At 40.5% G+C, this 10,200-nt stretch overlaps 1 protein-coding gene across 1 annotated transcript; it reads right to left on the bottom strand.

Moving 5' to 3' along the window:
- Nucleotides 1-730: 730 nt before the first annotated feature.
- Nucleotides 731-8,288, bottom strand: LOC119286195 (alpha-L-arabinofuranosidase 1-like). The gene is made up of 18 exons (XM_037565559.1): nucleotides 8,188-8,288; nucleotides 7,641-7,837; nucleotides 7,471-7,525; nucleotides 6,694-6,890; nucleotides 6,258-6,379; nucleotides 6,018-6,165; nucleotides 5,714-5,783; nucleotides 4,466-4,611; nucleotides 4,338-4,383; nucleotides 4,180-4,232; nucleotides 3,392-3,542; nucleotides 2,840-2,958; nucleotides 2,653-2,724; nucleotides 2,219-2,325; nucleotides 1,907-1,963; nucleotides 1,625-1,817; nucleotides 1,240-1,383; nucleotides 731-1,143 (listed from the first exon to the last, which is right to left on the bottom strand). Exons 2-18 carry the CDS (start codon nucleotides 7,818-7,820, stop codon nucleotides 1,018-1,020), a joined length of 1,986 nt encoding a protein of 661 aa, XP_037421456.1. The 5' UTR covers nucleotides 7,821-7,837; nucleotides 8,188-8,288; the 3' UTR covers nucleotides 731-1,017.
- Nucleotides 8,289-10,200: the final 1,912 nt, after the last annotated feature.

Below are 10,200 nucleotides of genomic sequence, written 5' to 3'. Positions count from 1 at the left end.
CCGCTGGATTAGCAGGATGGGGACATCCGCACCGTAACGGCGGCCTCCGCCTGTCGTGGCCATCCATCCGTGCTCTGTCTGCTAATCCCTGTCGCGAATCCAACCTGACGCACCCTGCTCCACACGCCGTGCTGGCTGAGGGCATCAACCTCAACCGGCGTCCATCCTTCCTCCTTCCACGTCCAGCGATGTGAGCCATCTGAACCTCAATTTCTACTCCATAGGTTTTCCTCATAATTTCTACTCCACTCCAAAGGTTATTACCACACATCATTGAGGGCTACCATTTTCGGCTTGCTTGCTAGCCACTGTTTGGATGGGCAGGCTTATGAGCATCATTTTACAGCTTCCTCTACATCTCTGCCTACACTCTTTACTACAGTACCTTGTTTCGTCAACAAGACAGACACCATTCCTGATTATTTTCCAGGCTATGGCTTCACACAAGTTTCGTCCAACATCAGTGAACTTTTTTTTTTTGGAAATGGAGGTAAAACCCCCGGCCTCTGCATCATGATGATGCATGCGGCCCTTTTATTAAAAATCCAGAAAGTATCCTCAAAAGGTCTTACAGCTCGCAAATGGAGCAAAATCGAAGCAAGGTAACAGTAATTTGCAAGCAATAAACTCACATGGAACATCAGTGAACTAAATTGTGCTTCCAACATAGTTCAAGCCAATGACAATTATTTTTGATATGCTCTGCGGCAGGTCAACAAGCGAAAGCAAATTGACAAAGATATCATCGTGGCAACCTTTTCATTCATTTTGATATATGCTTGCGGCAGGTCAACAAGTAGTGTCATGGATACCAGGACCGATCACATGAGGCCTAATAGCCAAATACCAGAAAAACAAACCTATATTTATTTATCTATATACTTCCAATGAACCAGGGAAGACAACTTCACATTTCGCTTGCTTTCTGGAATCCATGCACCAGACCTGCTGATCGATCAATGCCTCGTGTAAATCATCTTGTTTTCCACCTCGCCTAAACCTCTCACCATTGCTTCTTCACATGTCAGCTGCGAGCTCGCCGTACTCATCCAGAGCCAGATCAAATGAAGTGAAAGAGTGAGGAACCAGCATGGCCTGCATCTCCTCTGCAGCGCTGGGTAGACCACTTTTTACCGGCTTAACCTGCATCAGTTGCAAGATACATGTTTTACAAAAAATTCTAGTGCATATACCATATGAAACAAAAAGACCGTAAGCAAAGCAAAGGCGCCATCTTACCTTAAGTGGGTCATCGAACGAGTTCTCATCCAATGAATCGTTGGATGTGAGAACGGTGACAGCTGATCTTGACGCATTAACACCAGCTTCCAGTCCGGTTGCAGATAATGTGAGGTTCACAGCGTTCGGCCCAAAGTTCACAATCTGCAGAAAATCACATGAAGATTGGTACAGAGCTCTAATTTCTAAAACCTAAACATGTTACTCCAGCAGTAGAAACCATGTCTGTGACTTTTTTATGCAAGTACATAAATGTTGAAGCAATCCTGTATTGTCATACGTGGATTGGGCCATTTCAAACATCAAGGCAAGCTTACTACCCTTTATCTAATGAAGCAAAGCAATGACATGCAGGCTGGGAGGAAACTAGGACAACTGGCTTTACCTTTATCCTCAGGAAGATATCCTCATTGTCTTGCCAGGTAATTGCAGATGCTGCCAATGAACCAGAGTAGCTGGAATTGAGTCTCACTGGATGGATCACAGCACCACTTGATTCACCGAAAAATGTCTGCATCCAGTAACTAGGAGTTCCATACTGTTGCCAGGAGTTGAAGACTATCGCATCTGGGTTCCATCTGTTCATTATATTCAGACATAATCACTGAAACCGTCATAAATAAGAATGCTAGTACGAAAACACACACAGAATGCTGTCAGTGCTAACTTGCGGTCGTTGTCATTTACGAAGAGTGGAGCATAGCTCGCCATGTGGACGATATCACTGCATAGGAGAATGACGCAAAACCATCTCATTAATTCACAGTAAGGCACTACTGTTAAATAAATATTTAGAATATTATTCACTGTTCAACATATGTACTTATCTCATAGTTTCTTACCATATGCACAAGTACCAAAGACCGATTTACACCCAGGAAAACTTATATATAGAAAGATAACTTATGATAGAAAGGCAACCCTTTGCATTAGTGGTGTTTCCCTAAACCTCAAGAAAAGAAGGAAGGCAAGACATTACCTATTCACTTCTAATCCAATGAGGAATGCAGCCTCTGCCAATGAAGCTTGAAGGCTTCCCTTGCTGGTATCCCCATCAACATGAACAGCATACTCACTAACGAATACCTGAAATAAGATCTTAGGATAGTTATAAGATACCTTCAGTCTACAGAATACACAATTCTAGAACACGATAACAGTGTGATGCTTGTCACTATGAATCAGTTAAGATCCTCCTTCCAAGAAATCTGCATGGGAATTGCAAAGATCTAATACGACGATTTCAATAGATTTTTTGGTATATAAATCAGTAAAGGTAGATGTCAACTTCAGTTGCACAATAAGCGGAAGAAATAGTGACCTCAGAACACCCTAGAAAGTCAGAAACTAGGTCCATGAAACATCTATTGCCCACATAAACCACTCCATAGGCCTTTAGAAACTAAGCCATACCTTAGGCCCGGTACGTGATGTCCTGCTAAATGTATCTTTCTTGAGAAAAAGATCATTAGCACTGTTATATATCTACAGAAACGAAGGCAGAGTATTTTAAGAAAACACTGGTAAAATAACTACTAAAATATCTGATGAAAGTTAAGCAGGGAGAAATGACAAACTAATTTGCAAGCAATAAACTCACATGGAAATCATATAAATCCGCAGGATGGTCAAGTGGCTCAGATGAGCCATCGCAGTTTGAAATAATTTGAATATCTGGATAGGCCCCTCGTATGGCATTGTAGAACTTGAGGTAATGTCCTGTTAAATAGAATTTAAGGGCATCACATGCAACATGGGAAATTCTGAGCTAGCTCTTCACTCTTTAGTATTCCAGCAAAACAAGTGAACGCCACTGTAATTCTGTAGGCTATGATGGAATAGCTTAATTTATGTGCAAATCCAATGTTAGTAGTCTAGTGGACCATAAACTGGTAAAGTGGGCGGCTCAATTTTTCTTCCTTTTTTTCATGGCATTGCTATGATCATAATCAACTCCACAATTCAATGATGGCTAAAAAGGGGGAATGAAGAAGTAAAATGTGGTTTTAGATATGCTCGACAAAAAAAGTCATGTCGAGGAACTGTCGTTAGACTTGGCCAATGGCCATCACATCACTTCAGACTACTAACATATTCAATAGGAAACGTTACCTTTACAGTTTATGCATGTTAATTACTAATAAAAAATTACCCTGGTAAAATGGTTTGGTGTTGTCACAATCTTCATTCCCAACCGCGACATACTTCAGCGGAAATCGTTCAGGATGCCCCATTGCAGCTCTAACAGATCCCCATGTCGATTTTGCACTTCCCCTAGCGAACTCAAGGCTGTCCAATACATCCTATAGCAAGTCAAGAAAATAAATAACTTAAAATCATGATAAATGCATAGGCCTAAATATATGTTAGATGAAAAAATTTAAGATGCTCCCAAATTGTTCTGGGTCGTCCATTTATGTTGATATAATGGCTACGATGAACCATTACCTTGTAGAGGATAAGAGGCCACTCTGACCTTTCTAAAGATATAGATGCCTTTTCACAAATACATAAATATACCAGTACAATTTCAAAAGAGCTCTTGTTAGATCGATAGCATCTGCTATGAAGGAAAAAACAGATGGGCTAACTTTTTTTGAAGAACATTGACAGTGACATAGGGGACACACTATGTTCCATTGTGCCAGTTTGGCTTTCTCATTATGCTAACTATCTTCCTTTTGACCAATGTTCACTCGAGTATACACACTATATGTCTATATGTTGTTGTCATTCAGATACCATACCAGTAAACTAGCATGCAGCTGTTATTTTGACAAGACCACCTAACTTACCTGGATCTAATATGCTCATAAACATGCTCTGAAAAGAGGCGCCATGTGTTCTTTTTGTATACGCACCCAGAAAAAAAAGGGAACATTAAACTGTACTGCACTAAGAGTGATCCACAAGTGAAAGATCTACTCCATAAAAAAATACCTTTACAAAAGGTGCGATGGCAGTGGTATCAACTTGATCATTCCGGCTGATCCCTAAAATTCAAGAGAAAAAAGTTCAAGAAATTAATTGGTATGCAAGTGATTATTCAAGATATGTTAAAGTAGGATTAATGAAAAAATAGCGAGAGTACTATTTACCAGCATTAAAAACCCAGATTGGCTCGGCGCCCAGGTCTTCCGCAAGCTTTAATAGACATCTCACACTCAAATGTATGAGTTTAGATATGGCTACACCTAGAAAATTCATATGAGATTAATCAGCATACCTGGAGAAGCTCATAATACCCAAGACCATCATCTGTCCAGTAATTCCAAACGTCTCCATAGTGCCCAGGCCTCTCTTCCCATGGACCGATAGTTTCCCTCCATCTGAAAGCATTTCTTAACAAAATGCCTTCAACAAAGGTACCACCTATCAAAAATGGTGTGAAATATCAATATATCCATGATTGAAGAATTGTTAAAATTCTAGTTACAAAATTTCATTTGTTTCTAGAATAAAGTACCCACTATGGCATCCATATGAAAAAAATACAGAGAAATATGGCATCCATATAAAAAATACAGAGAAATAAGGCAACATATGACATCAGGGGTAAGATAGTCATTTTCAGTTTAACTTGCAATCTGGATTAACTTGTCGTCAAATTTGAAACTTCTACTCATTCTTCAAATTTAGGTGTTAAGCATACAGTATCAAGTAAATTAGCATCAGCACTCTAATCTGGACTAGGACGATTAATAAGTTGTACAGTTTAAAAAAGGCAATGATGTACTTATATGTTAAGCATATCATCTCAAATCAACCTAAACAGAACAATTATGTAAAAAGGGTTGCATAGGACACTAAAATAATAAGAACTTTGTGCTCAATTCTAGTTTGTTCTTGTAAAGTAGTTTTAGAATTTTGTGTTATCGATATCTTGGACTATACCACAAGATAAAAATTGTCTGCTGGGTACACCAGCTGCAAGATCTATTTTTTGGGTTAGCCAACTTGATACATAAGAGAACATTAAGGATCAATTTGATCAGATATGTTCAACACTCTTATGTAATAAGGTCAGCTATTGATATGGCCTAATGGGGCATATATAAGCACAGTACATGGTACAGTAGAGAGTCCTACCCTATCTTGCACATCAAACCTTGCCAGTTTTCACTCGATTTCTCAACCATAAAAATGCATTCTACAGGACAAAAGGAGGCTATGCAGTACAAAGGAGACTACCATGTACTTCTACATTTTTTTGCTTCAGTCATTAGTAGTTCCCTTGGCAGACGTAATAAAGTTTATGATTGTCAGTCTAGGCATATTCCTGTTTGAGATTGGCTGCTTAATTAGTTCCTACCAAATCCTAATGGCTGAATATGATCTAAAAAATACAAAGGAATACCCACCAAAAGTTTGCGAGAACCATTGGATATAAACAGTTCATAAACATGTTAGAAGTTTAGAACATAAACGTGCAGCATTTATTAGTTGATCTTAATTTCAAAAGCATATGAAATACCAGGAAATCGTAGGAACTGTGGTTTTAAATCCACAAGCATGTGTATGAGTTCCTTGCGAAAGCCATGGCCCTGTATATGTACAACAAAATAACGATTAAGGTCTCTTGTAAACTCGTACTTAGAAGCATTAGATAAGATGGATTAAATTATCATTATGATTTATTATTATTATTTAAGTTTCTAAAATATAAATGCAAACTATTATTATTATTATTATTATTATTATTATTATTATTCCAGATCACATCATGCGGTTGGGAGTGTCAGTACCCAATAGGAAGACAGGATAAAAATGCAATTCACCTTGTATGTATCTGAAGGTATGAGCGACACTTGATCGATCCATATGACTCCCCTTTTGGAAGTTGTTAACTCAAGTCTTGAAGTTCTGCACGTTCCTTTAGCTAATAATTGCATCTCTATCTTTCTCCAATCTGACACATTTGTATCTCTGTAAACACACCGTATGTAATCCTTTCAGTCTTAGTGAAAAAATTAACAAATTGAAAATCATCTTATCTCAGTGCTAGGGAAGATATATACACTATGACAGCTGCTGCTATATTTTGCAGTCCATCTGAACATGTGAGTGAAGCAGTCAACTCCACGGATTCTAGTGATCTGATATACATTACCAGATTATAGCTCTTCCCCTCTTCGATGTTCTGGAAGTGGAAATGGTCAGGTGCAGCACAAAACCAGAGGGAAAAAGTGAAAATGCTTCTGAGAAAAAGGATGCATTCCAAGGAAGCGAAGGCACAGCATTAAATGGAGAGCTAAAATTACCCAAGGAAAATATGGATGTGGATTAGAACAGATCAAATTATGTTTCAGTTTTCACTTTTGGGAAGAAAAACATTTGCTACCATTTTTCAGCTAGCAATACTGTAGCCTGTAAACTGTTGACCATCATTTTTTTATATTTATATTTTAATGCTGATGTTCCTGTCCACTTAGTATATTGATGAATAAAACGTACCATGCCCCAGAATCCCGGGTTGTAAATACCAACACCGCCAGCTGGACACTTGGCACAAAGAATTTCCATCCTTAGAGCAACGATATTTCTACTGAAACAAGATGCTCTTTCAGTCTTCACGTATATGGAGGATTCGTCACCAATGATGGACCATGGATCTATATTTGAAGGAGTGTAAGGCCCTCCAGCTTCAAAACCTAATGCACAATTCTGTAACAGTCAGTACATGGCTAAACGTGAAATTTTATCGACATGTTATAAAAGTGAAAGGCCAACAATATTTTTTGTATTGTTATTGGTAAATACCAACAATTTTATCGACATGATTTGTTTTGTTCTGCAGTGATTGCAGAACTTCCTAGGGAAGAGAAACAAGAAGCAGGAAGGACTGCCAAGTGCCAACTGTCAATATGGAACGGGAATAAATATAGAAGTAACAGAAATCTGTCCTGTTATTGTTCTTTGTACAAAATTTCGTACGATCCAGTTGCGCAAAAAAGGGTACTGTACTCTTTTATACATAACTGACCATTCAGCCTATATGAATCCTTGTTAACAGGGGAATTTGGATATAGGTCAGTGCAAAATTTCAGAGTTCCAAAAAATGCAACTAGGTGTATGTGTAATTGTGTATCACTGCCATGTAAGTCACTGCACGGCTTTTGGAGCTGTGTATCAAGCGCAATTGTCTGTAACGTAGTCCAGAACTTTCTGATAACATGTTCCCAAGAGGTAGTGTACATATAAGAGCTGATAGTTAGTACGTAACAGCAGTACCTCTGTTACTGACAAGCTCCGCCCACAATCCACCAGCTCCAGCGTGGTTGATTTCCTAGAATGAATATTCAGTGAAGGAATATTGTGAAAAAACAAGAATAACCAGGAGAGTTTCGTGTTGGAATTTAAAGGCAATAACTATTAACTGTTAACCAAAAGATGGCATGCACCTCAAAGAACAAGCCAAAGAGGGTTTGAGGGATCTTTCTGGCGGCCTTCCATGATGTATCGACCTCCAGCAGTGCCGTCTGATCCCCCTCCGACTCTGGCGCCAGGCACCCGCAGCTCAACGAGAGAAGAAGCAAGGAGCAGAGGATGGCAAGCAAAGTTGCCGCACCCTTGGTGCCCATCCTCCACTTGCTCCAGCCTGCAGATAAACAGCATCAGCTCAGTTCACGGATCGATCGAGCATGTAAAATGGCGACAAACAGTAGAACTGTTTCCACAAGAGAACCGAATAATTGGGGGCGCCGGTGAAGGAAAGAAAAGAAAAACCAAGTGGCAAAGGTGAACTCGTTTGGGAAGAATATAGCGGGAAGAAAACATAACACACGAGGGAAACCAAGTGAGCCTCCTCCCTTAGGCATTCCATCGAACACCTCAACCTCTCAGACATGATGCGTATGAACAGTAGTACTGACCGGAGCAGGGAGAAAATGACGCAGACAGAGAGGGGGGTCGCCGTAACGAACAAGATCGGATCATGGAACTGCTCACCTCCGGCCAGCACTCGAGGGCGGAGAGGCAGGATGCCAAGCGCGCGTGAACTGTGATGCCGCGATGGTGTTGGTGGGGTGCTCGGGGAGGAAGAGGAGGTGCCGCTGCTTTAAGTAGCTGCTGCGAGCCCATGACTACGAACGAGGAAGAGAAGAGAGGTGGGTGGGTTTGGTGGGTCCAAGAGAGTGGGACCGCGTGCCACGTGGAGCTTGCAGTCAGTAACTTTGCCCGTATCAGCCGTTGGATGTTGATCCGGCCGCCGAGCGAGTGGCGATGGCCGATGGGCAACGAGCAAACCCTCGGTCGTTGCTTCCCGGGCTAGATTGGACATGTCCCGTTGTGGTTGACTTGTCGGTGTTCGGAGGTGGAATTCAGTCTTGGTTTTACAAAATATTTTTTATGTCAAAAATATTTATTTTTTCAGTCAATAATAAAATCGAACATGGTCGATCACCTGTTCATGCAATTCCCCATAGCTGCTACGCTTGGGGATGGTCAATTGTGCTTTTTAGTTTTGATATGAATTTGACTCCGGTTAGCGAATTTTGTAGTTGAATTTCCAGTTTTCCCCTAGTTTAGCGTGAATTTTGTAATTGGCAAAAGAAAAAACTGAAAAGGCATGTGTTGGATGGAATTCATCCCCACCCAACTAGTCTTTGTTAACATTTTCTAAAATCTTGGACGGACACAACATCGACGATTGCTGTGGGCAACAAATCAATGACAATAAATAACCTTCTTGAGTGAGCTGGCCACGTCGTTGGTGAAGGTAAGGGTGATTAGGTCGAGTGAAGACTGGCGGCCTCAAAGGAGAAGACAACATTTACGAATAGCATCCTAGAAATATTGAAACTGAATTTGTTTTCAGATTTCAAAACCATCAAAACAAAAAAGATGGAGACCCTACCACGAATCGGTTACCTAATTCAGTTGACCCAATTCAATTCCAGCATACAAAAATGCCCTTAAAAACAAGATATCAGGGAGATGTGTGTAGGCACAACATACTTATTCTCGCGCTCTCAAAAGAAGAAATAATCAAAGGAGCTCGTAGAGGTCTACTCACCTTTATTAAGCAAACACATTGGTGAGAGCAATTTTTTTTTTTTTTGCAAAAGTTAATGGGCTGCCATGTATCCTATGCCTATAAATTTCATATAGTAGGAGACACCATCAAGGATTACATCCATCCACATGGTTGCTTCTGGACCACAGTCTCTCTCTCTATGGCCTAGTTTGTAGGAAAAGCCCCACGCCACGTTGCTTGTGTCTTACTTCCATTCCCTTTTGGTAAGAAATAGACGGACAAGAAATGTTGCGGCCCGCTCACAATTGCACCTCTTTGGTTGGCATCTTGCCTCGATTATCATCACCTATTTTTCGAGTCTCATTATTACCACCTCTCGGAGCATTTCTTTGTGTATACACTTACATGCATAGTATTCTGTCTCATACTCGATTTGCAGGCCGGAATATCTCCTCAAATCACAAGAAAGGAAAACGAATATAGCCATTTGTGGGTGGTAGAGTGAGGAGCAACAATGTGCGTCGTCACATGCAACGCGATGAGATGGATACACTACACACACCGATGATGAAACTTGGAAAGGCTAGCTATAGCTGACTACAGGTCCATTGCTTGCTGCGATGGCTCACTGGTTAGTTATGTTGGTCTAAAAGAAGCTTGAAAGGAAAGGGCCACTATGGCAAGATAGCGTGACTCACCGACGCGTAGTAGTTTGGCAGTTCCTCTTCTGTGGTGCTAGGCTGCTAGCCACGTGTTGGGCAAGTGATCTCTTTGGCTTTTCCCGACGGTCAGAAGTGCCATTTCTCTGAAATACCGGGGCAGTTTTAAGGCCGATCGTAATGTATTCCCTCCGTAAACTAATATAAGAGCGTTTAGAATACTAAAATAGTGATTTAAACATTCTTATATTAGTTTACAGAGGAGTAAATCCAAAAGTACACATGGTTTCAGTATGAGCGTGAAGAACACTCCATGATACTCGCGTG

This window comes from Triticum dicoccoides, chromosome 4A (assembly GCF_002162155.2).
Source record: "Triticum dicoccoides isolate Atlit2015 ecotype Zavitan chromosome 4A, WEW_v2.0, whole genome shotgun sequence".
Classification (NCBI taxonomy): domain Eukaryota; kingdom Viridiplantae; phylum Streptophyta; class Magnoliopsida; order Poales; family Poaceae; genus Triticum; species Triticum dicoccoides.
The sequence above is the reverse complement of the archived record's forward strand: the minus strand, read 5'-3'. Positions and strand labels throughout refer to the sequence as shown.

Coding starts and splice junctions, on each gene's coding strand:
- LOC119286195 (XM_037565559.1), bottom strand. CDS start 7,820: ATGGGCACCAAGGGTGCGGCAACTTTGCTTGCCATCCTCTGCTCCTTG. Junction 2,959..3,391: donor CACCAAACCATTTTACCAGG/GTAATTTTTTAT, acceptor TCTATTTAACAG/GACATTACCTCAAGTTCTAC. Junction 2,326..2,652: donor CATCACGTACCGGGCCTAAG/GTATGGCTTAGT, acceptor ATCTTATTTCAG/GTATTCGTTAGTGAGTATGC.